This window comes from Chelonia mydas, chromosome 17, assembly GCF_015237465.2.
Source record: "Chelonia mydas isolate rCheMyd1 chromosome 17, rCheMyd1.pri.v2, whole genome shotgun sequence".
In the NCBI taxonomy this organism is placed as follows: Eukaryota; Metazoa; Chordata; order Testudines; family Cheloniidae; genus Chelonia; species Chelonia mydas.
In genome coordinates, this window is record NC_051257.2 from 16,099,650 (window position 1) to 16,125,830 (window position 26,181).

The 26,181-nt window shown below is 44.9% G+C and overlaps 1 protein-coding gene and 1 long non-coding RNA gene across 7 annotated transcripts in view; one reads left to right on the forward strand and one right to left on the reverse strand.

The window, feature by feature from the left end:
• Positions 1–26,181, reverse strand: part of GTF2IRD1 (GTF2I repeat domain containing 1) — a 176,274-nt gene that overhangs the window by 13,848 nt on the left and 136,245 nt on the right. For 2 of the 6 annotated variants that reach the window (XM_043531145.1, XM_043531148.1), the window contains 8 exons: positions 25,789–25,972; positions 23,624–23,682; positions 23,318–23,380; positions 21,057–21,140; positions 19,530–19,713; positions 18,071–18,099; positions 12,097–12,117; positions 3,305–3,352 (listed from right to left, as the gene is read on the reverse strand). In XM_043531145.1, the coding sequence (XP_043387080.1) occupies positions 3,305–3,352; positions 12,097–12,117; positions 18,071–18,099; positions 19,530–19,713; positions 21,057–21,140; positions 23,318–23,380; positions 23,624–23,682; positions 25,789–25,972 (672 nt within the window). The remainder of the gene's footprint in view (positions 1–3,304; positions 3,353–12,096; positions 12,118–18,070; positions 18,100–19,529; positions 19,714–21,056; positions 21,141–23,317; positions 23,381–23,623; positions 23,683–25,788; positions 25,973–26,181) is intronic. The other 4 variants (XM_037880435.2, XM_043531146.1, XM_037880434.2 and 1 more) reach the window with 2 other exon arrangements.
• Positions 9,419–24,722, forward strand: LOC122463185. The gene is made up of 3 exons (XR_006286312.1): positions 9,419–13,943; positions 18,513–18,516; positions 24,712–24,722. It is a non-coding gene; the product is annotated as an uncharacterized LOC122463185 (long non-coding RNA).

A 26,181-nucleotide genomic window follows, 5' to 3' on the forward strand; every position in this document is an offset into this window, starting at 1 on the left:
CAACGGCCTGCTGTTACAAAGAGTGGGCGGAGTTTGCTCAACCCTTCATTTCCCTGGACCGCAGAAATGGCGTTTTCAGGGTCTGGGAATGAAGCTCGTTTAAAGTACTCCTCTCAGGCAGTCCTTTCTGGCTAATCCAGCTCAATGTGGGGCTGCAGGGAAGGGAACAATATCAGAGGACTCTGTTCCCTGTTATCTCCCACCATTAACAGCTTTTTTAAACAGACAGACTCTTCTTTGTTAGCAATTAAGATTGGGAATTGGCCTTAATATTTAAGCGAGGAGAGTCAGCTTCCAGTTAGTGTCTGAAAGATTTAATACTCTGGGTAGGAAATAAATACAGCATTGAAAGGAAAGAATATTGTGTACTGCACATGTACATAGGCAGGTTACATACAGGACATATTCATCTGACGACACAGCCGTGGTGCACAGATATTGACAGTTTGTTTGATCACTACTGTTTGTTTAACTTCAGCAGCAATTTGCTCGCAGCCTCAATTCAGGAAAGCATTTCAGCACATGTTGAAGTGAGTTGTTGAATCAGGGCCTGAGTTGCTTTAGCATCATCTTCAGAGCCCTGGTTTTTGTTCTTGTAGAACTATTGTCCAGTGCGCTTGGCTTTCTCACAGTTTGTTTGCCAACCACCTCAGAGTTGCTGTCTTCAATAATGCCAATACCAGACATTCAAAAATCCTGAGTAAGGCCCCCAAAAGGCATGAGATTCATTTAACAACCATGAGATTTTATTTTATTTGGTTCTTTTTCTGTGTCTTGGGTTTCTGCACCTTTAGGATGCACTTCACTCAGGTCACATTTCCAAGGTTTTCTCTAAAACCAGCAGGGTTAGAAATGTACTTTTTAAATGAAAGCTGAGATTCTCATGCCGCCAGGAGTTGGGGCTTTAAGTAAAACAGAAAGAAGTGTGAGATTCGCAACAGAATCATAAGAGTTAGCAATACAGCATCCTCATTCCTGACTACCTCATGCACATAACCTAAAGCGTCAGGGCACAGCCTCATAAAAGCTTCTCTGAGCTGGTGAGATTGGAAGACAATAGCTCTGTATGCCACACACTGAACTCAGAAAGCAAGAGTTCGTTTTAAAAGAAGCCTGAGGCCAAGTAGCAGCTCGTATTCAGCGACCACAATGAAGACGCTTGAAAGGAACATGCCAAAAATTGGCCACAAGGAACTGATTTCAAGAAAGAAAATAAGAATTTCTCTTTTGCTCTCCAATTACAGTAGGCATGTGTTTTAGCCAGGGCTGTAGTGGGCTCATCAACTGTAACACCTGCACATCCCTTTCTACTCCCTCTGTGACTTTCCTGTTATTTATGCTGTTTCCTGGGCATACGGATGTATAGATGGTAGCAGACAAAGAAAGAAATATCAAAATCAAGTGGTTTTTTGTTGCTGTCTAACTTTACAGCATTTTGATTTCTCTGGGATTTAAAATGCTGAAGGTTTTGCCCTTTCACTAATACTCCAAGTGACTATCAAAGGAAAAAGATCTGAACTTGTTATCTATCCTGGGGCTGCTTTGGAATGGTGTGAGGCTCCTAAGTTGGTACCAGGTGACTCAAACTAGACTACCACAAGTTGGTGAAATTCAAACTGAGCATGCACAACAGAGAAGCCAGAGAGGAAGTATAGAAGAATGCAGGGCTTTCACTAAACTGTGCTTTCTTCTTACAACACAGAGTCACCAGTACTGGGCTTCGAAGCAATCACTCTATTTCTCATTCAGGTCTGCAGACGACTCTAACCAGACATTTTTCAGGGCACAATGTTCATTCTCTAGGTGTAACTGGGCAGGAGAGAACATGATTTGGCTTTTTACATATTTGATATTGTAATATAATTGACTCAAGAAAACCAACAGCAATATACTCTGATGTACCGATCCTGTACAGCAAAGCATTGTTATACAAACCTTCATGGCACAGCGCTGTCCTATCATTTTTAATGGACTTTTAAAAAATAAAGCAAATAAAGATGGTGGCCAAAATATTTCATTCCTCGAGTGGGTGCCTAAGGTTAGGATTCCAAATCTGCAGGCAGGCACTGAAATAAAGAGGTTATCCAGCTTCATGATACTTTGTTGATTTGGCCCATGTGCAGACACGGAGAGTCTAATTCCCCAGGGGAGAGTTTTAGTTTAGCTGACTGGATAGAGTAGCTCAGGAGAGGGTAATGTAATATGTGAGGGAGCCTTTCACCTCCACTTGACTTGAATTCAACCCAGGTCAGCAGTAAGTACCGCCGAATGGTTGTTTGCTGCCCTACATAAAGTGAGTTGATCAGTTCTGGTCCAGTTCCTGGTGTGCAAATGTCTACGTTATTTACAAATGAAACCTCCACAATGAGTATCCTGCTTGGTAGGCACAACAGAGGACTGAACCGGGGAGGGAGAATGAACTTCCTCTCACACGCCTACAGGTGGTCCCTTCTGGTCGGGGCAGAGGGAGAAGCTTGTCCTGCTGCTTTTTAATCTGTCTGTGGAGAAACAGGTCTTTCCGTGAAGTGGTGTTAATCTAGCACCTTATTCCTGCACTAAATGCACCCAAAAAAGGAAGGGAAAAAAGTCGAGAACACAAAGAATACCTATGTGAACTGAGTCAATTATCAACACAATACCACCAGGGTAAGTGGAATCTGCTGGCAAGCTTCATTAGGCCCAAATTAACAAACCAACAGTACTTAAAAGGCTCTACATATGTAGGCGCATGTAATTAACATGTAGATGCATGGGGCCAGATTCCCACTCGGGAAAGAAATGTAGCTCCTCTGATGCCCATTGAGAAATGCCTTACTGTATCATACACAAAAATGATGCAAGTCCTTGTTTATGTTAGTAAATTATCACATACATTAAGTCAATGGAGCTATGCCGATTTATACCAGCTGAGGATACGGCCCAGCATATACAATAATTTATTTAAGTAAATAAGAACTAGCATAATTTGTGTGAACTGCACAATAAGACTTCTTAATAATTAATCACTTGGACGGCATCAATGAGCTAAGCATAGATAAGCCAGGTCAGTTTGCCTAGAGCAGAACTGGCATTGATACCTAGAAACTACAGTAACTGGTGTTTGGAAATATATATCATAATTACAAAATATTGTTAAATGCATCTTGAATTCATTCAGCTCTTGGTGCCATGGGGGAAACAGAGTGAAAGGGAGGGAAAAAACGCCTGCAACTTTGTGGTGTTTGGACAGTTATGATCCCTTACTAAAAACACAAATACATTTCTTGTCTGCTACCATCTACAATGCATCAACTGAGCTACGTACCATTCAAAGCAGCGTAAGCTTTTTCCAGTGATGTTATCCGTCTAGGGGCTACAGCACAAGTTAAAAGGAGAGAAAGAGAGAGAGAGAGAGCAATGAGTGCTGTTTCTTATTAGTTCCGTTGCACAATATTCAAAAACAGCACAAATCCCAGTACAGCATTGTAAATGACAATATGAACCTCCTCTGGTCTCTAATCTCATTGGTGGAAAGATCTCATCAGCAGTTAAATATTGCTATAAGAGCTTCATAAACATCATCAGGGGACATAAAACAGGCCCCAGTTTAGCACAGTATTTAAGCACGTGAATAGTCCCATTGCCTTCAACAGAACTACCCAACTGCATGAAGCGAAGCACATTCTTAAAGGTATTGTTGGAATTTGCACTGTGTTGATTACAGGACTCCTTTCTCAACACGTTTCAGTTGTTTTCATACACTGCTGGTTGTGCTGAAGGAAGAAGCCCTCTAACCCAGGATGCAATTAACTTTAACATTAAACATATATTTCATTAGGCTGAATATGCATGGAGTGAAATTCACCCCTGTGCGGAGGGCCACCCCAAGGGCTATGCTCCTCAACCTTAGCTTGTGGTCTTGGGTGAGAAATGGTGCCGAGAACTGCACAGGGCTGAATTACACACTGGGTGCACAGCACCCTTATTTGCTCGTTCTCTTTCCAAGCTTAGCCAGGATGGAAGGACTCATTTATATTCCAGGGAAGCCTACCACAGGCATTCAGGGGAGATATTGCAAACCACTCAATCACCTGCAAACATGCCACATAATCACCTCTGAAGTATATGTGACATCATGTGAAACACATATACAGAGGAAACAGAAATCTCCCCATATGGGGAGCAGAATGTCCAAAGTCCTTACATGTAAATATGGCTGAAAAAGGAGAATAAATGTCTAGGGGGAAATTATATAGGCAAAGGGTAAGGGTGAACAGAAGATTCTGAGAACTGCCTCTCTTAGCCCGTGCTGTGAAGAGTATAATAGAGAGATTACAGTCCTGCATGAGCTTTGATTTCTTGCCAGACTCAGCTTCCAGGATGCAGCAGGGAGAAAAGAGCAGGATAAAGGGGGCAAATGTTGTATCTTGCTAGAGAAAAGGGACTCTGCAGTGCATTTATTAGGTGGCGGGGTGAGAGCAAGACCTGAAGCTGACTACTGAAATAGCAGTGGAGATTGCAGCGAGGAAAATTCTAAGGCTAAAGCAGATGAAAAGTAAACAGGATAATTGTGTTAGTTCTGTAGCAATGGGGAGGAAAACAGTGAAAAAGGGACCCCTAAGGAGATGCTGGCTCTAGTCACCATCTATGAAATGACAAGTGATATCAAAAAGGAATGAATTTCCTGGGGAAAACCAACCGCAACAGAGCTAGGACCAGAATTTGCATTACGGTCCAAACAAAAATGAAAAGGATCATAATGATAAAGCTGACAGTTCCAAGGGGAGAGGAATGTGAGGTGCCGTGGCAAACAAGCTAATGAGGAGGAAAGTCTGAGCAAGCTATGGTAATGATAGAGGCTGGAGGTGATGGTGACTGGAGATGGATAGAAAAGTACCCAGCGTGAATACGGTTACAGAGAAAGAGCAGCATTCTGGGCACTGAAGAATTGTGGGGGGCGGGAGGAGAGACACACAGAGAGAGAATTCACTAAATGGAGATACAAATAGTCTGTTAGGTTATACATAAAAGCAAACATTTCAAACTAAAGCTTAAGAGAACGTGCACTGAAATAAATGAGATAAAACAGAGAACAAAAATATTTTTATGTTCCTTATACTGAATGCATAAGTCTATAATCTCGTGCCCAGGCATCTGCAGTAGAGACTCTTATTTAGCTCAGTGGAGTCAAATCAAACAGAAGAAGAACGGTGACTCACCTTCTCATAACGGTTGTTCTTCGAGATGTGTTGCTCACGTCCATTCCAATTAGGTGTGTGCGCGCCACGTGCAGAGTCGTCAGAAAATTTTCCTCCTAGCAGCACCCGTCAGGTTGGCTGTGGAGCCCCCTGGAGTGGCACTGTCATGGCGCTCTATATATAACCCTGCCGACCCAGCACCTCCTCAGTTCCTTCTTGCTGGCTACTCCGACAGAGGGAAGGGGGGGCGGGTTTGGAATGGATATGAGCAACACATCTCAAAGAACAACAGTTACAAGAAGGTGAGTAACGGTTCTTTCTTCTTCGAGTGATTGCTCATATTAAATTCCAATTAGGTGACTCCCAAGCCTTACCTAGGCATGCGGAAGGACTTGCTGAGTGGTCTGCCAGATCGTTCTGGGCCCCTGGTAGATAGCCCCCTCCATTCACCTGGAAGCGTCCTATGCAGAACTCCCACAGCCGGAGGGCTTCTCAACACAACGGGGAGGACTAGGCTCCACCCTGCTTGTTGATGTAAAACATGGCAGTGGTGTTGTCCTCCTCACTGCCATTCACTGGCTTTGCAGCTGGACCCAAAAAGTTTGGCATGCTAACTGTACTGCCCTGAGCTCCTTTGATGTTGATATGATGGGAGAGCTTGTCCTGAGACCACAGGCCCTGTGTTTGCAGATCGCCCAAATGCGCACCCCAACACAGAGCCATCATGTCTGTTACCAGGGACAAGGAGGGCTGTGGAACGGGACTCCTTCGCACACTGTCCAAGGGTCGAGCCAACATTGGAGGGACTCAAGTATGTGTTCTGGTACCATCACTACAAAGTCCAGGTTGTCACGGCCCGGGCATCTGAGCCTCAGCCTGGCATGCCGGACCACATAAGTCCAGGCTGCCATGTGGTGGAGGAGATGCGGGCACCCCTTGCAGTAGTGGCCGGGAATTGCCTGAGGCCTTGAATGATGTCTGACATGGCTTGGAATCGTGTCTCTGGAAGAAAAGCTCTTGCCTGCACCGAGTCCAGAACTGCCCCGATGAACTCTATTCTCTGGGTCGGAGACAAGGTTGACTTGTTCATGTTGAGGAGGAGGCCTAGTCTCTCGAAAGGGGATCTGATGAATTGGACCCGAGATTGCACCTGCTCCCTGGTGCATCCCCTGAGCAGCCAGTCGTCGAAGTAGCAGTATACCCGCACCTGTCTCTTGCGAAGGAAGGCTGCTACGACCGACATGCACTTGGTGAAAACTCGGGGGGCTGTCGACAGTCCGAATGGGAGGACCATGAACTGACAGTGTTTGTGGTTGACCTCAAACCTTAAAAATCGCCTGTGCGTGGAGCAAATGGCTATGTGAAAGTACGTGTCTTTCATGTCGAGGGCGGCGTACCAGTCTCCCGGATCCAGGGAAGGGATAATCGTGCTCAGGGAGTCCATACAGAACTTCAACTTCACCATGAATTTGTTGAGCGCTTACAGCTCTAGAATGGGTCGGAATCCCCCGCCTTTGCCTTGGGGATTAGAAAATACCAGGAATAGAATCCCTTGCCCCTGAGCTCCTAAGGAACCTCCTCCACCGCTCCTATGCCAAGAAGTGACTGCACCTCCTGGGTAAGGAGTTGCTCATGAGAAGGACCCCTGAAGAGGGACGGGGAAGGGGGGTGGGAGGGAAGGGAGGAGCAGAACTGGAGAGAATATCCCACTTCTCACGTGCGAAGGACCCAGCGGTCCGATGTTATCTGGGACTAGGGACCTGTGCCGAGTCGTCTCCGACTGTTTCCGCACCGGAGAGCGGCGGTGCCGCGGGTCTCTTCCAGAGTCCTTCCGCGGTGCCATCTCCACCATTGCCGGGACACTACGCACCGATGCACTTGGTGCCGGGTCCTGCTGCGCCGATGCTGGTTGCGGTCTAAGTGCCGCCTCCATGAGGAGCTGCTTCAATCTAAAGTCCCGCTCCTTCTTCATTCTCGGGCAAAACCCGTTGCAAATCCTGCACTTATCCGCCTGATGAGCTTCCCCCGGACACTTTAAGCAAGCATCGCGGGGGTCATCTGTTGGCATAGGCTTGTAGCAGAACTTGGAGGGTTTGAACCCCATGGGACTTAGGGCATGCCTGGCAGTAAGAAGGAACTGAGGAGGTGCCAGATCGGCAGGGTCATATATAGAGCGCTACGGAGACACCACTCCAGGGGACTCCACAGCCGATCCGACGGGTGCCGCTAGGAGAAAAAACTTTCCAACGACAGTGCACATGGCGCGCACACACCTAATTAGAATGGATATGAGCAATCACTCGAAGAAGCAGCTTGGGCTTTGTAACCAGCCAACGAAAATCACAACGTTTCTGTGCAGAATGTCTCAGTTGGACGCGAAGCAGTGGACTCCATGTTCACTTTTGCCGATTATGGAGAAATCAGATGCTTTTGTCTGTAAGCGTGCAGAGGTTACGGTATTGTGATTTGCATCGGTTACTATGGTGCTGTTATTTACCATCCTAGAACCAGACAGAGTTTCTGCCAAAGATGCCTGAGGCAACAGTAAAAGCTTCCTGCTGGCAGGGAGGGAGCTGAAAAGCAAACTCCACCACCCTAGAATTACAGAGGGGGCTGGAAAGGCTCTCTAGGGTCCTGTCATCCATGACCATACAACCAGTACCCATATTCTCTGAGGGTAAAATCCTCACCTTGTGTAAATTGTCATTGCTCGGCTGAACTCAATGGAGCCGTGACAATTTACACCAACTGAGGATCTGGCTTCTACGCACCAACCTCCTAAAAGTTTAACCTAGTCTGCTCTTCAGCACCTTTTGTGTTGCCTCCTCACCCATCGCCTTCCTTGGCTAACTATTACACTCCCAAATTGTGCAACCCTTACTCTGTGTGTAGTAGTCAGTGTAGTAAGGGTGGCATAGCTGGGGCCCAAGATCATTTATCCCCTAGGAATATCTGTGTTTATGTTACCTGGTGCTATACACTGAAGAGCAAGGTGCTACTCCTCAGTGTAAATAGTGGGTTCACACTCTGGCCCTTCATTTTGTCCCCCGTTTTAATTCCAAACCACTACTTAGTGTTTTGCTCCATTAACGAGTTTAAATAACTCCTTGTTGCTGCTGCCCCTATCATGAATGTGTAAAGAGTGGTATTACATCATAGAATCGTAGGGCTGGAAGTGACCTCGAGAGGTCATCTAGTCCAGTTCCCAGCACTCATGGCAGGACTAAGTATTATCTAGGCCATCCCTGACAGGTGTTTGTCCAACCTGCTCTTAAAAATCTCCAATGGCAGAGATTCCACAACCTCCCTAGGCAATTTATTCCAGAGCTTAACCACCCGGACAGTTAGGAAGTTTTTCCTAATGTCAGACCTAACCCGCCCTTGCTGCAATTTAAGCCCCTTGCTTCTTGTCCTATCCTCAGAGTTTGAGGAACATTTATTCTCCCTCCTCTTTGTAACAACCTTTTATGTACTTGAAAATTGTTATGTCCCCTCTCAGTTTCCTCTTCTCCAGATTAAACAAACCCAGTTTTTTCAGTCTTCCCTCACAGGTCATGTTTTCGAGACCTTTACTTATTTTTGTTGCTCAGCAGAAAAACTAAGTTGAACTAAATGGGGTTCCATCCAGCAAGTTCCCTTTTCACTTCTCCCTTACGAACGATGCTTTCTGTGCCCTACATGGCTCATTGCATTTGGATGGGCAAGGCCAGATTCTGATCTCAGTGACTCCAGTGTAAATCTGAAGTAACTGTACTGAAGTTACCCCACATTTTCATTGGTGTAACCGAGAACAGAATTCAGGTCACTGACTCTATACTTCCTGTTTACATATTTCTCTAGGCTGTACAAGGTTTGCAACACATAACCTCTTTTCACGAATTATACTCTCTAATCGCTGGATATCTTATTTGGACTCTCTCTTTTCTAATAATGACAAGCCCCCAATTGACACAGCTCAAAGTGTGGTTTACCCGAGGTTGTATCAAGAGGAATTACTAACTCCCTGTTCTTACCTATGAGATTCCTATATTCCTCCAATATAATTTGCTACTGATCACCCCCTCCTCGAGCCTTCTCAGTGTTACTAATGGCCGTTGTTTATTAATGGCATCACAACCACACTTTGAAGCCCCAGACGAGATCGATGCACCACTGTGTTTATGGTGCCAAGTGCTGTGCATGCAGAAAATAAGAGACAAGTAAGTTCCCGCTCCGAAGATCGTACCATATGACGAGACAAGACAAAGTATGGGTGGAAGGGAGGATCTGCACCCCCATTTTACAGATGGGAACTGAGACACAAGGAGATCAACAAAAGGTGGAAGATTAAGTAGTCTCTCTCCTATACGTCTTTATCTTGAACCGTCCTGCTATTCCTGCTGCACCTCCTCTCCCCCTGCTCAGCATAATAATCACACTTGGTTTGAACACCCAATTTACATGGCTTTCAGACCAGCTCATCCCACTGTCTAACTTCACCACTAAGTCTGGTCCAGAGGTTTCCATGGGAGTTAGATCTGCTTACACCAGGGCTGCATTTGGCCCAGTACGTGTAGAGAGGAGACCTTGAGAAAACTTTGCAAGAATTAGAGTGCAAATAAGCAGAGCAATGAGAAAAAGAGGGGACAGAGCTTTCAAATTCTACCAAGAAAGCAAACATTAAAGAGGGTAATGAACATGGTACAGGCCAAGTTACTTGTGCAACTGCCAATCAGTCAAGGTAATTGGCCAAGGGTTCAGGCTTAACCTCCATAGTTGAAGATAACCAGTCATTTGGATCACAGGTGGTTTAGACAGAAACTAATATGGAGAAATATACAACAGTGTTTTCGCACCTTGGACGTGAATGGATACCTTACCTCACAGAGGCCCCTCATCAGGGGAGCAGAGCATCCCCACTTTCAATAAACTAGGCAAGTGCAACATAGATGCTAGTGGAAATGGGTTTAGCTATTCTGAGCACTGAATCTCAATTCAACAATTCATGTAAACCATTAAAGCATGAAAGTTATGACGGAGACACTTAATCATGAGCAGCTGATGTTCAGCCTTGGAAACTAAGCAGTGGTTCCCTGGCTAATACTCCCAGTCCATTTGAAAGGCGAGTGCAGAATGTTAATTATTCCTTGCCCACCAACCCTTGGTTTCTGAACAGTTACAAATTTGATTTGCCCCTCGATTGTGATTTTCTGCCTATTGAGCTTTCCTCGCTGCACTAACTCAAGGAAGATCCTCACGTGCCAGGTCCTACAAAAGTCACCCATCATAATCTAAATGCCAGCCTCACAGTTTTGCCCTCTGGTGCGAATTTACAGGCACAAGTGAGGGCCTATAACAGGCTAGAAGTGTTTGCCTGAAACACCCCAACCTGTTAGCGGATCTTCAGCCAGCTGACAAAAGTGTTCTGTGGGTTCTGCTGACTGAACAAGGCAGATGACTCACTGGTCCACCTGCATAAAAGGTAGCTGGGAGTGACTTTCGGAGGGAGAGAGGATCTAGGGTGTGGACTGAACACTTCTGAGGGAGGAGCCTGTCAGAGCAGCCAACCCTGGTGAGAAGCCTTGAGCTAAACTTTGTTTATTGCTGAACTCTTTCATTAACAAATCAAAACTCCAGGAAGGCAGTGAATTTCGACTCTGCATCGAGGTATGGAGCTGTCCAGCTGCATGACTATGCCCACAAGACAGGTAGCTGGATGTCTACATACCCTCCTCTGTGCTCACAGTTATTCGCAGGCACAAAAGGGAAGACCCCTTCAAGACCAGGTCTTAAAGCTCCACAGTAGATCCTTTTTCTGCATTGTACATCTGCACAGACTAAGTTCCTTTAAGATGGTGACTTCATCTCTATCTTGCATAGCATCAGAGACACCATGAGTACGTAACCAATACTATCAATAATCTTACCATGGTGGAATGTATCATTGAGGCATTCTAACCCCTGCTGATTAGGTAGCAACAGCCATTTGAGAAAGGGAAGAACATGTGTTCTACAACATACAGCAGAATAAGCTGGAAGGCACTGAATGAGCAGACGGACATAATATTCCAAAGTTAAATGTTACAGCAATGCAAACTGGCAAGTTACATTTAGGGGAAACATTTAAAGCATGTTATTCAGAGAATGTAGCATGGACTCTGCAAGTATCCAGCTTTTTAGGAGTACTGATTTCAAAGAAACATAAGAGGAGGAAATATTTGTTTGGTGGAAAGGAAACCAGCCAAAAGACACTTCCAACATTTCAGATGAACACTTCATTTTTTGTTTGTTGGATCTGAAAGCTTGATTAAAAGATAATTAAGGTCCCGGTCCTACAAACACATATGCTGAACTTCAAGCATTTAAGTCATCTCACTGAAGTCAATGCAACTGCTCTTAAAACACATGAACATACAACCCAAAGCGATCTCCTGGCTCATCAAATCCAGCCTGCTGTTATTGCAGGCAATCCCATTATACTATCTGATTCATAAATTTATCAAACTCCTTCTTAAAACTAGTTAGGTTGTATGGTCCCACTACTTCTAATGGCAGGCTGTTGCAGAACCTCACTCCTCTGATGGTTAGAAACCTTCTTCTAATTTCCAGCCTGAATTCATTCATAACCAGTTCATACCCATTTATTCTTGTGCCAACATTGTTCTTTAGCAAGCTCTTCTCCCTTTGCACCATTCACCCCCTTAATTATTTGAAGGTAAGCACGTGTGTAAATGCTTGCAGGACTGGACCTAGGCGAAAGAATATTTGCTGCAGGGTGACCAGTGATAATGCTGTCACTCTGGAAATTATTGGAGGATTTGTGTTCTCTGAAGAACATGGCAGAATATGAGATTCTGGCAAGGAAAAGGGGAGGTGATCATTGAAACAAGACAAAAGAAAAAAATTAACGGAGAAAGTTAGCTGGTAATCATATAATTACCTTCTGATACCTGTGAGGCCACTGCACATGCAAGTGAAAGAGAAAAGGAAAAACAACAAAGGCAAAAGAAAAGACAAGTTCAACTGGCTAGGATGACGACTCGATGTTTAAAAAAATCTTTGAAATTGCACAACAATTTACATTATCTGTTTGATTTTCCACTTTCAGATTATAACAGTAATAGCTTTAACATTATATATATATATATATTCATCTTGTGGGGAAAAAAAAAAAAAAGAGTTAAGATAAGAAAGAATAATCCTCCTCCTGCTACTCTTCCCGTTCAGTACCAGGACTGGGAGGGTAAGATAGAGCACTTGGGTCTGAACTTCAGAAGGCAAAGGGAGAAATAGAAATGAATGTCCCTGAAATATGTTATGGTTGGGTCAACGTGAGATCAAGTGCTTTTCCCTGTTTATTAGGAGTTTCAAATGGGAGATGTGCCACATCAAAGTCTGGTGGAGGATTGTGTTCTTGTGATTTAAAAAAAAAAAAAAAAGAAGAAGAAGAAGAAGAAGGATGCCTGGATGTGTGGTTTTTTTTAATTAAAGAACACTGCCTGCCCTACTTTATTAATTGGAATATGGGAAATAATCTGTCCGTGTGGTGGGGAGTCTGGGGAATAGGACAGATGGGGCTGGTGTGCATTTTCAATCAAAGCACATAAAAATTAACATACAGAAAGATGGGTTTTTTGGTTTTTTTTTTTTTTTTTTTTGCTAGACTACTTATGCTTGATTTTTTTTTCAAAGGCTCAAATTAAGTCTGTTTTGTATCTCTGTGCCTCAGGAAAGAAGAAAAAGAAAGAATTTATAGTGTTTATAGCACTGGAATTTCAACCCCCACCTCTTCCATCTCCTTTTATTTTAATACTGAAAGATCATTCCAGTCTAAAAAGGATTCCAAAGGACTTTTCTCTGAACAAATAACATCGGCGGATTGAAAAACAATCAGAAAATTAAAATTAAAAAACCTGAAAGTAAAGTTGGTTATTAAATACTTATTTTGAGGTGCTGCCCATAGGGCTATATCCAGCTAGATGGGATTCCTTTCCGGGATACCACAGCCTACTGCTGATACTGAAGCCTTATTCTGATGGCTTACTTGAGAGTTAAGTAGTGTATAAAAGATTTGTGCAGACACACAGTTAAAAGTGACGACACAAGAGATTCAGCCGGTGTCTCTCTACCTCAGTGGCGGTAGAAGACTTCGCCCTGTTTGAGGTGAGATTTTCAAAAGAGTTGGTCTGACTTTGCTCCCGCAGAAGTTCGTTGTCAAACTCTCAGCGACCTCAAGGGGAGCAGAGTTAGGCCAGTCTAGCTACAGGACTTAGTTGACCCCATTACCAGAGTAGCTGAGCACCCCCAAATCTTTAATGTATTTATCTTTACACACCCCTGTGGGCAGGGCAGTGCTAATATCCCCATTGTGTAGATGGGGAACTGAGGTAAAGCGACTTGCCAAGGTAACACAGGACTCTGGGGTAGAGCAGAGAATTGAACCCGGGTTCAGACCCAAGCGCTCCAAGAAGCAATCATTTATGCTGTCTAGAAATTGTATGTCCTGTTACTACTGTGACCTGAAACTATTCCATAAAGAAATAATTTTAGATATTGGTTTCCACCAACCATTTATAGCCTTTATTTAATGTATGCCCTTCATCTCAGCTGGATGATGAAAACAGGCTACTCACGGCTTGTCTTCACTACAGGGGTAAGTCGACCTAAGTTATGTAGCTTGGGTCGACTTCTCCCAGTGTCTTCACTGCACTGCGTCAATGGGAGACGCTTTCCGGTCGACTTCCTTTATTCTTCTCAGGGAGCTGGAGTACCGGAGTCAACTGGAGAGTGCTCGGCTGTCGATTTAGGGGGTCTTCACTAGATCCACTAAATCGACACCTGTTCAATCGACTGCAGCACTGTCGATCCTCCGGTAGTGAAGACAAGCTCTCAGTTTCTCTTCTGTTTAGAGACCGTTTCACTGGACTTCCTAGCTCTCAGGCACTTCCCCAATGCTGTTGTGTTTGGGGAACAACACTGAAAAAGAACATTTAATTAAAAGCAAAAGAAAAACTGATTTTGATTTTTTTTTTAAATGTCAAGGAACCATTCTGTTGTTCTTAGCTTTTAATAAAACTTGGGTTTTTTTTTTTTAATAAGAAGCTGAGGTTAAATGAACATGACAGCATCCCTTGAATTTTAATTTTTTGTTTTTTTTTTAAAAAGTTTCCAATTTTATTATGACAGATGAAAGATGATTAAAGCAAAAGCAATGAATATGCAAATGTGTGTATGTATGTGTAATAAAAGGGATAACCAAATAAAGATTATTACAGCTTGTGAGAAAAAATACATTTTTCTTTATAAAAAATGGTCTTTTTGATGAAAGATATTTTAGTGAGAAAACTTGCATTTTTGTCAAAAAATTTCAGGTTGTTGAAATAACCAGGTTTTCCCCCCACTGCCCTGTGTTTTTGATAAAAGCACAAAACATTCTACTACAAAGTCAGACAATAATTAAAATTGTTTTTCAAGGAAACACACTTTCTTCCCCCCTCTCCCCAAGCTTTACAGATTATGTAGCATTTCCAATGCGGCTGGCAAGTTGAACTGTTAATACTTGAGCTCTGATCTGCTCCCCACTAATGGTCTGATCTGAGTCAGAGCTGTTCACCTAACTGTAAATATATAGATTTTCCATTAATTTACAGTGTAAAGAAATATTGGCCAGGATTCGCCCCACCAGTGTCACTCCAATTTTATGTCCATGCAACTTCATTGAAATGAAGGCCTGTTTCACCAGATCCAGCGACGTGACCGGTCTATGAACTCAGTGTCTGTTACTCTGGTGGAGAGAGTGCTTTATAAGTGACACACTTTTCAATTAATCTAAGGCCTGATGGAAAGGCTATGGAAGTCAATTGTAGCCTTTCCATTGACTTAAAAGGGCCATAGCTTTGGCTCCATAGGATTAAGAGGGTCTTCAGTATTGCACAAGCTTGTGCTTGACCTCTGTACAAGGGTGTATTTCACCCAGCTACATCAGTCGTTAAACTCATATGCAAGTTTCTCACCTCCTGACAACTCCCATCAAGGGTCCCTAAATGTTTTCCTATCTATTGCATTTGCCATCCCTAAAGCATGCCATCCACAAGCAATGCTGGCCAAGCAGACAGAAAGCAGTAAACAAAGGAGGCAGCATTTGGTTATTTCCATGCGTGGCCGATCACCAGTTGTAAATACTTTTTTAAAAATAAAGTAGCTGTGTGTTTAACTGCAAACTATGTCTTTCTTCTACTTCTCTGAACTGTTGGTAGTTTCAAAACTGGGCAGGAGACTGAACTATTCTAATAGTGAACTGGAAAGGATTGGAAGAAATCCCTGCAAGATATTTCCTGTGATACCACCTCCCAAGTGCTTTTACATGTGGGCTTTGACGTCTGAAAGTTTGTCACAACTAAAACAAAGCTGGTCTCCAACGGGCCCACCTATGGCCAAGAGGTTATCATATTTCCTACGTCACCGCTAGCAGGTGTTGACACCAGAGATGAGGGGCTGAGGAGAAGTCCAGGGCTGACCTTGAAAAGACAGGAGGATGGGAAATCAACTTGTTCTAAATCAAGATGGGGGCAAAACTGAGATGGGAACTTCACAGGCGAGCCCATGTGGGTATTAATTCATTACAGGTTCAAATAGAGAAAAGCAACGAACTTTGTTTGGGACGGTGGATTAAATTCTGAAAGACTGAATACAGCTGATGACTTAAAATCAATAAAGTGTAATCTCTGTGTTACAAGAAGCTACTGAGAGGATTCCCAGATAGAGCCCCAGAGGATCTTTAATTGCACATACAGCAAAACAAATCTCACCTCTTTTCATTCTCCTTCAAAGATATAGTTTGATGTCTGTCCATACTTCCCTTTGACACATTCTAGCTACTTACAAAACAGCTTCATGGAGGAAAAACACCAACACATTCTTCAGTATATAATTCCCCTAGCTGGATGTCATTCTAATTGGAACACAGACTCCGAGATGTTTGAACTACCCACCCATTGCTTTGCATTCATCCATTTCCCACACCACTGTAAAGAAGAGTTGGGACTATGTACTGCAAAGAAGGGAGTAGGTCGGTAGCCAGAAATTAAAGAGATCTGCAGTGAATGCTGAATGTTTGTTCCCAAGTTCAGCCAGGTCTTTGGGCAGAGTAAAATGCTTCACTTCAGTAAGGACAGGAGTTTGGAACCAAGAATCCCCAAATGTTACTCTTTTAGGAGAGGTAATGGGCTGATCGATCCTTAGGAGAGGTCTTGTCTATGATTTAGCAAGTGATGGCCTGCAATTGAGGCAATGCAGCCACACCAATCTGCAAGTGCAGGCTTGGAAAGTCCTATTTTACACCATCTGGGCTCACTGCTGCTTGAAGCCAGTGTAAGCTCAACCAGTACAAACTGCAGCTTTCCTTCTGTACACTTGGGGGTTTTTCACCAGTACAGATTATCCCTGCAAGATGGGAGGATCCCAGAGCCCAAATGGCTACCTTGCAATTAAACAGCCCCTTAGCCCCATGAGCCTGAACCAGCTGGCACAGGCCAGCCACGGGTGTCTAATTGCAGTATAGACATACCCTAGGTGGTGCTGTCCTGGCTGAATACAAAGTGTAACTCTTCTAGTTTGATAAAATACTAGCTGGTTTAACAAGTCTAGAGATGATGTCGTAGCACCAGAAAGAGCTTACCTCCCACCCACCACTTTTTGTCAGTTTTTGCTTTTATTTGGCATGACACTTGAAAGGAAAAATAGAAACAAACAGACCACAGGAAATCCCATATGAAGGGATCGTTAAACTTGGAAACCAAGCTTATTTGTCCCTTTCTGTGCGCACATTATAAAAATCCCTAGGCACCCATGATGGAAAGCGTTCGAGGAGCTTTGAACCTCAAAACCAGGGACCATCTGTCAGGAATGGAGCAGATTCTATGGCAGATCTGCTCCTTGTTCCAGCTGTAAATCTGAATAAGTGCAGCGGGGGTATTTCACTCTTATCACCGGACTCCTCAATAGGTCTGTGTACTCTCTTCTTTTTTTTTTAAATAGCATTTAAAAAAATACAAGATCCACCTTCAAGATGGCCCCTCTGTTTCTTTTCAGTTGTTCTCTCGGAACAACTGGGTGTTGTTCTCTCAAGGGTGGCACTTACCTAGCCCTCAGCTGTGACAAAGCCCAGTTGGAGTAGAGAAGAAAGTTTCTTGGATGGGAGTGCCAGCTGACTCAAGCGTGCAGAGCTTGGGCTAAGGGACAGTTTAATTGCGGTGCGGATGTTCAGGCTCAGTCCCTTAGCTCAAGCTCTGCAAGTCCGAGTCAACTGGGTATTTACTTGCGGTGATTAGAGCGGGAGAAACTGGAACTCTGGGCAATACTCATTATATTAAGTTCCAGTCGTTTGTGGTCTTCCTCCACCAGACACACAGTTACTCCATGTATGTGTCCATGAACAGGGGATGCTCCATTTCCTTTTTGCTGCAAGTAGATAACAGTCCTTCAGAACACACAAGCAACCCACAGAGGAATCTATGACTCCTCTCTTGTTTTTATGACAGACCCTGTGTTTATCAAGCAGCAATGATCATTCACTCCCATCCAAGCAACTTTCTTCTGTATTGCACCTGCGAGCTAATAGTAACAGATATTTAAGAGGGTCCTAGATTAGCATTTTAAAAATGCGGGAAGTTTCAAGGAAATATCGCCAGGATAAATGTGTGAATTAGGAGCCAGCTGTCCTCATCCAGGTGCCATGGAACTCCACCCGATTCACCAAACAAGCAAGGCTTAGACCACATTAAATGAGAAATTAGGGCAACGGCAACTTTCCCCACACTGGTAAAGTGAGTGCATCATTAGAGCTATGTAACTTCCTGACTGACAATACATACTTAGTCATTGCTCTGCTTAGGCAAATAGGCATCTCCTCTTACCAGGTTTGGGGATGAGTCCTTGAAAAGGCCTGGAAAATACAAGGAGAAGAGAATACTTAGAATGAAGCCAAGGCAGAAAGCAGGCATTCCTACGACTGGCGATTGCTGTGAACAGCAGTGATACTTGTTAGTCATTATTTGTAAGTTAGTGACGAGGCGCCGATCATGATCAGGGCCCCATTGCGATGGATGCTGTTCAAAGGTATGAAGACATGGTCCCTGCTCTGATGAGCTTATACTTAATCTGAAGCACCATGCAAGAGAGGCAGCTGGTCCAATGGGGGAAAAGAAAGCACTGGGCTGGGATTCCGGAGGTTGGATGCTCTTCCCAGCTCTGTTACTGACGTACTGCGGGACCCTGGACAAGCTGCTTCCTGGCTCTCTTTCCATTCCCCCTCTGTGTCTGTCTTGTCTTTTTAGACACTGAACTCATCAGGGCCAGGCCCGTCTCTCGCTATGTGTATGTGCAGGACCCAGGTGGGCTTCTGGGCACGACTCTCCTGGGTAGCATTTTTCATCCATAGATCTCGAAGAGCTTCACAAGGGAGGTCAGCATCAGTATCTCCACTTTGCAGATGGGGAAACGGAGACAAAGGGAGGCGAAACAACTGATGCAAGGTCCCCTAGTGACAGAGCGGGGAAAAGAACCCAGGGTCTCCCCAGTCCCAGTCCAATGCCCTAGTCATTAAGCCACCCTGTCTGCACTCTCAGGAGTTAGCAGGGTTCTGAGCCACAGCCCACTGAAGCCAATGTTAATCTTTCCATTGTTCTCTGCAGGCTCTGGATCAGGCCCTTGTTGCACAGTGTCTGACCGTTCCAACTCATCTGAGAGGTTTTGTTGTTTTGTTTTGTTTTTTTAAAAAAAAGGAACAAACACACACACATTCGGTTATACCTTTCCCGAAGCTGCCACTAACTCCAGCCATTGCTGACTGCCTGATTTCCTGGAAGCCACACAGCTGGAGCGACACATAACCCAACTGACCCAGCGTAGCTTGTTGTAATCCTCCCCCACCCCTGTCACACACACACACTTAACAGGGAGCACTCCTCAGTGCTTCCTCGTTAGAGACTTGGCACCCTGCGGTGATGGGAGACAAAGGGTGACTTTTTCATTCCTGTGATATTTACCCAGGTACTTATTTTTAATATGAGCTGGCCCCCTCTGGCAGGCAGCAACTGAACAAAAAGGAAGAAGAGGAAAGGGAGGGGAAACCTAGATTTTATAGCTCACTTCTTTGCGTCAAATTGTTAACTGCCAGCTTAATTGTTGTCTCTCAGCAGGATGGAGGCCGGTGTCATTAGAGTGTATTTATAGCCTTTCCCTTGAGGGGGACTGGCAGCACAGGTGATGGATTTAGCCTCAGAGACTTAAGTGCAGGCACATGCAGCGGTCACCGGCACTGGGACCATGTTGTGGGTCCCCCCACCCCCCTGCCGCATGGCAAACAGTCCTCACCTTGTTACTGTGAACTTGATTTTGTCAGCCACGGCTAATATTCTCTCCAGGTTCTGAGAGCCAAAAGTGCATGGTTTCCTGAACGGAATTCCAGGGGGGAGCCCCTCTATAATCACAGACCCTGGGTTGCTTTTAATCCGTTTGTACGGCACTTGCACTGGGTATTTGATTCCCAAGGCCTCGCCTAGAAGAAAAACAAGCCATACATGCATCTTATGTTTAGGATTCAAGCAGGATTTCAGGCATCAGGTCCGGCCTCAACTCCTGTTATTCCACACATGTGCAAAATCTCCCCACCTCCCCCCACCCAAAGTGCATGATCGAGTACAGAACCAAATGTGCAAGCTGCTTAATGGAGCATGTCAATCTTTAGATCAAGGACCAGCATTTTCAGGCCATCACCATGGGGACGATCAGAATGGAATGGTCCTGAGGCAAGTAGTGAATGCACAGAGCCGCAGTGAAGAGCTGATGAAGCAAAGGAGAGACAATTAGGGAGCTAAAGCTACATTAAAAAAAAAAAAAAAAAAGAAGGAAAAAAGATAAAGGGTATCCCAAGCTGGTGATCATACAGTACAGTAGGAAGGATGGAAAGGTAAGTGCTGTTCACTTTGGGACATTATTTAGGGCAATTTCCATTCCATTTTCCTTCCCCGATGTCCATCTGCAGGAGTAAGGCCAGCAGCTTCCGCCTGAGAAAATGCAATCACATGTTGGATGGGAGAATGCGGCTACATTGGGTTGACTCCCTATGCTCCTTGGACTATGCTTCAAGGGAGGGAGGAAGGTCCAATGATTAGGGCACTAGCCTGCCACTTGGGAGACCTCTGTTCAGGTCTCTGCTCCACCAGAGACCTCCTGTGTGAGCTTGGATCACATCCTCCTCTGTCTCAGTTCCCGATCTATAGAGAATAGCACAGAGGTGTTCGGGGTGGTGCTCAGTAAGTGTCACAGTCACATCCCCAAGGAAACACACAGGCAGACAGAAAGGACCTGCCTCCGAAATGCCCTACTCAGTAGCTGATACTCTTTGTTTATACTCATTCCAGTCCTCCCCTCCCCTCCACACTCTTTCCCTCCACCCCTAGCACCAGGAGTTCAGACGCATTTTCCTGGCTCTACAATGCTCTGCTAATGAAATTATCATCTTCATCCTTCAAGGGGGGGCGGGGTGGAAATCTGTCTGTGAACTGCATGTAGCATTAACAAATGATGCATGCTCCCTATAACAAGAATCTTTCCTGCTAAGTAAGAGCACCTACACTACCAAAGCCTTCAACAAAAGCCACTTATTTCCCTCCTCAGAGAACAGAAACACCATTCTGTTTTAATCCATGCTCAAGTGCCATGTCCCACATGTGACCCTCAGAACAACAACTGCTCTAAATGGAAAGGGGGAAGACAGATGAAACCACCCAGGGAGAAGTTATCAAAACAGAAATTCAGAGGAACAGGGAGATAGGAAAGGGAGAAGACACAGAGAAGGTAAAGATTCAGGGAAAAAAGAAAATCACCCTGATCTCTCACCATATTTCTTATTGAACAGATCTTGGACTTGCTCCCTTAGAGTGTTAGCAATATCTATTCTCGAAAGCCTGGCGTCATAATTTTCTGTAAAGTAAAGAAACAATTATGGACTTTGGAGGTTCAATTAAAAGGCACTCCATGACTTTTAAGTAATACACTTTTCTAATTATAGGAAAGTCCTCATCTAGCAATTAACCAGTTCCTAGAGTAGGCCATTCACAGTCCTTAGAAACCAAAATAGTTTCAAGAGAAATTGATATTTTTCTCCTGGTCTCGAAGAATGCTGAGCAAGAACTGCATTAAATCTGGGATTCAATCATCGTAATTACTGACATTACACAAAATAACCAACCTCAAGCCACGCTCCGCAAAAGGCAGGAAGCATTCTGAACTGGTGCTCTAAGGGAGGGTTCTGCAGAAGAGATCCCGAAGAAGTCAGGGACCTGGTTACTGCAGTCAGCCCTGGTGCTCAGGAATTAGCTAACCAAGGAGGCAGGAATGTTGTGGACAACTCTGACTCTGGGTTGACTCTGTTTAGACCAGAGCAGTGATAAGTCAGCCACAGGAAAAAACTCAGAAAGTCCCAGCACCACCACAAACAGTTCCTTTGTGAGGGCTGCCCAGGCTGCGTCTCTGCTGTGAGCTAGGAGCGTGATTCTCCTGCTCACGCACACATATACTCACGCTAGCTCTCAGCAAGAGAATGCAATTATAAAGAGCAGCGTGGTTGCGATAACACCAGGTAGCAGCCGCTGAGGCACGTACTCGGCACAGCTAAAGCAATGCCTTCAGTGCCATGACCCAGGTTACCGCAGCAGCAGGGCTATTTATAGTCATGCTGGCTCGATGAGTACCTTGGGTGCCCTACGGCCACACTCAGACTGCCCCACTAATGCCTGCCCCTGCTTATACCAAGTCTGAGTTCAGATTGGCACGAAAGATTCAGACGGCATGTTAGGGGACATGAATGTTTGGCACTTTGCCTAGGAAAGGCAAATGGGCGCACCAGTTGCTTACACTGGGTTTAAATTTGGCTGCGTGAGTAGCTAATTCCAAGGAATTGTTCATTCTAGGTCTGCTCCACGGTCAATGGGGGGGGTCTCCACTGATTTCAACAAGCCCTGGATCTGGCCCTTCAGCTGCGAAGGTCCGTGCGCTTTGCCGAGAAATAACGTACACAGCGTGGCACTTGAATAGCTCTCAACGCTTGCCTTCCTCAAGGCTCTGGCTATACGGCGTGGTTTTAAAAGCACAACTGTTTCTCCTTTGCAGTTGTGGGGATGCCATGACAGTGCCATCAGAAGCTGGACATACTGGGAAGAAAAAGCCAGCTCTGGTCTGTGAGAAGGCCTGTGTGCATGAGACTTGGCAGCAAGTGCAGTGCTGTTCTGGCGAGCACTGTAGAGCTGAACGGTACGCATGTAAATATCAGCAGGGTTGAAAAGCCCCCAAAATGCAAACCCCAGGGCTCAGAGTTTTAATTTTGTGCCTTGCAAGGTCAGATTGAGAGATAATTAAGTCGTGCAATTATGGCATATTCCTGAATGTCTCTCAAACCCTCTGTGTTCAGAGCTTGCCCAGACTTTGCCTCGTCCCTCCTTTTGATCCTTCCTGTCCTGTCACCATACTGCTTCCTCTGTCTTCTCCCTCTAGCATCAGCTTTGGACCCTTCTTCCACCTGCCTGCCAAGCCTTTAAACCACACTGCTGCCTGGAGCCTTTGCTACATTCATCTCCTCAACGACAGTACTTCCATGCCATTACATGAACCCCGTGTTGTCTTCTGCGGGACAGATCACTAGTGCTCACCAGGGCAGCCAGGAGGAAGAATGCTCTTGTGGTGAAGGTTCCACCCTGGGATTCAGTTCTCTGCCCCACTGCATGTCTGACAAGTCATTGTTATGTCTGGGCCTCATTTTCCACATCTGGGAAATGGGGTGATAACACTTCCCTCCCTCCCAGCAGTGCTGTGCAGATATATACACATTAGTGACTGTGGCATGCACCAATACTGTGCTGATGGGGGTCATACTGGTACCTAGACAGACAGGGACTGGCTCTCATGCTGTAAATGCCACTATACACAGATATATTTACAAGAGCTGATTGAGAGGTCGAGTACTGCCCTCTCATCTCTCCTCTCTTACCACAGCCAAGTACGTTCCAACCCCCATACGGCTTTATAGAAGACTGGCATGGAAAAGCTCTTTTAAATGCACTTCAGACTCACTGGAGATCTTCCCAGATGCTGCCTGCTCTTACCTTGAAAGCCCTGTCTCTTCACAGCTTCATCAACAAGGGAGTCACTGGAGTCTCTCTCGCTGGCTGCAAAGACAAGGGACACGGCAGGCAGCGTTAGGGCCACCTGTGCAACTGAAGCAACAACAAACAAGGCCCTAATTTTCGTCTGCAGCTCCCAGTGCACTGACTGTGTTCACAGCACTTGAGCAATCAGGCCTAAAAGACTACAGAGGAAGGAGAAGGAATGCAGTGCTCTGGAAACGGTTTTGATTCCTTTCATGCTTCATTATGGGTGCCCGGGGTTATCTGTAAGTTTCAGAATCTTACCCATAGCTCCTGGGCTGTCAGAGGTAGTCTCCTTCACTCCCTCCGCAAGAAGCTCTGGTCTGGAAAACATTGAAAATCAGATGAAGAGTGAGTGAGGATCCATTCCTGTAACCCTTCAAGTTCCTACTGCTACAATCTGTCATTTAGGAGAACACTCCTGTGCCCACAAACCCAACATACACATCTGGCTAACGCAATTTTAAACCTCCTGCAGTACAATAGGGTAAGCTTGCAAAATCATTTTCATGCCAGAAGAGTCTTCAGAGAGCCAGTGTAACACCCTATGGGATAAAATTAAGTTCAGAGCTGCTGAGCATCTTACATTGCATGCAAGTACAATGCAGTTCCCCTCCATAGACCATGCAGTGCAGAAAATTTTTTATGATAAAAATGAACCAGGATAGGACACTGCTACCTGTTACAAACCCCACATACAGGTGTTCAGAGTTATACTACAGAGAACTAGATTTAAAGGAATGGGACAGGTAAGAAGAGAAACCACAAATCCCAAACCTGCTGTCAGTTTGCAGATCAAGTACTGGTTGGATGCCAACCAAATTCTGCGCCCAACTTTTACTTTCCATGTCAGCTGTCATTGGGCTTGCCTCCACTATTCCCCTCATCTGCGAGGGAGAGGTTGTGCCCAAGAGCAGATTAACACATTGCTAGCAGCCAGAACATGAGCACTAATACCACTTCCTCAGCAAGCCAGACAATCCAGAGTTTGGAATCGTTCCGAAAGAGACAGTAAAAGGTGTTTGAGGCATAAATACCAGACATCTCTAGAACTCTGACCCTAAAAGCCTGTCACTGGGCAGGACCAGAGAACGTGTTCCAACATCTCCTCTATGCCCCCTCTCATCCAGTCAAGCTTAGATGTCTTATCAATTTATTTCATCTGGTTGGGGAAATAAAACACAATCTCAAACTGGATTTCTACAAAGCTAAAGGCCTGCAATTACGCCATCTATGGCCGTGATTCAAGCAGGTCATCTAAGATAAGAAAAAACTAGGCTGGATTAGCATTTCGATGGGAGACCTCCAAGGAATTGGATGGGAGACCTCCACCTAGGGGAGTTAGATGCCAGCCTGCCATTGAAATGAATGGGGGATTATAAAATCTAATTCCCCTCGGTGCTGCAGGAAGTTTTGCTGCTCATGCAGTAAAATGATTTCCTCCATTTAATTCCACATGGCTATAATGTCCTGGCATGGCGTTATGGACCATTCAATTGCTGGAGGTGTGGCCTGTCACAAGAGATGTAAAACCAAGCCTCTGCCCATTTGTGGTCATGGACTATCCTGTGGTGCTTTCCTCAGCACTTGTGGACAAATTATAACTACAGTTTCTACTGGATACAGGATTCTTCTCTCCTTCCTGGCCTATGCTGTTGTGTCGTCCTGCTGTTGGCTGCTTTAACAGTTACTCTATTTTAGTTGAGGCTAAAAACCCCACGCTCAAACACATCCTTGTTACTAGTGGAGATGGAAGCTGGGATGTTCAGCACTAAAAGTGCCGTCTTCTACTGTTGGAGCCAAAGAAACAACTCCATCAGCTGGCAGCAACAGCAGGCCTTAATCCTCTATATACACTAGCCACTAGATGGAGACCTAACATACTCAGCCAGCAGGTTATACATATATACAAAGAGTTTTATATAATCAGTCTGCACACGGCTTTGTTCTTACTCTGGAGGAAAGGCCTTATATAAACACAAGACTGTCACGTAGCCTCTTATCCTGCAAATTCAAATGCATCAATCCACACTTCCAGGAAAGTTCTGCCGTCAGCTCTTCCCTCCAGGCAATGACTTCGGACTCCAAGAGCAATGACTTAAGTAGTACTTGAAGGTCACAGGCTTTGTATCCTACTACAAATCCTTTGAGCCAAACAGTGCCGTGTCACGCCTCCCCCCCGCAAAGCACATGAGGAGGAGAGCAACAATATCATCCCTTCCTTTGAGAAATTGTTCAAAGTAACCATTTGATTGCTTTTGTAGGGAACATTTATTGAAGAAGATCAAGCTCTGGACGTGTTCCCGGTAGTTTATGGGACACAGGGTCTCTTCTTTAGAAGTAAAAGCACAAACAGTAGCATAAGGTGCAGCCTCCCCAGCAGGTTTGCAGATACTGTACCAATCAGAGGTTAACCAGACTTGCCTTACCTCTTAATGACAAACTGGATGCTGTTGCTAGCTTGCAGTATCTTTTTCAGCTTCGCAATCCCAAAGCAGTTAGGACGCCGGAGTAAGATGCCTTCGGGCAAACCCACCACAAACAGGTCTTCTGGGTACATCAGGAACTTGGCGTAGGGGACTTTGACAGGCTCCGAAATTCCTATGGCTTTAGCTGAGTAAGGATCAAGTCTAATTAGTTCATTTGGCCTTCAAGTTGGGCTCAAGTAAAACTGACATCACACCCTATATTTTGGGGGGAGGTTTTTACACACACACACACACACACACACACACACACACACGTCTTTATGAACCTGACTCATACAGACTGTAGAGCACCCTATGGAAAGAAGAGAAAATCTACAAAACTATCCTGGGTCG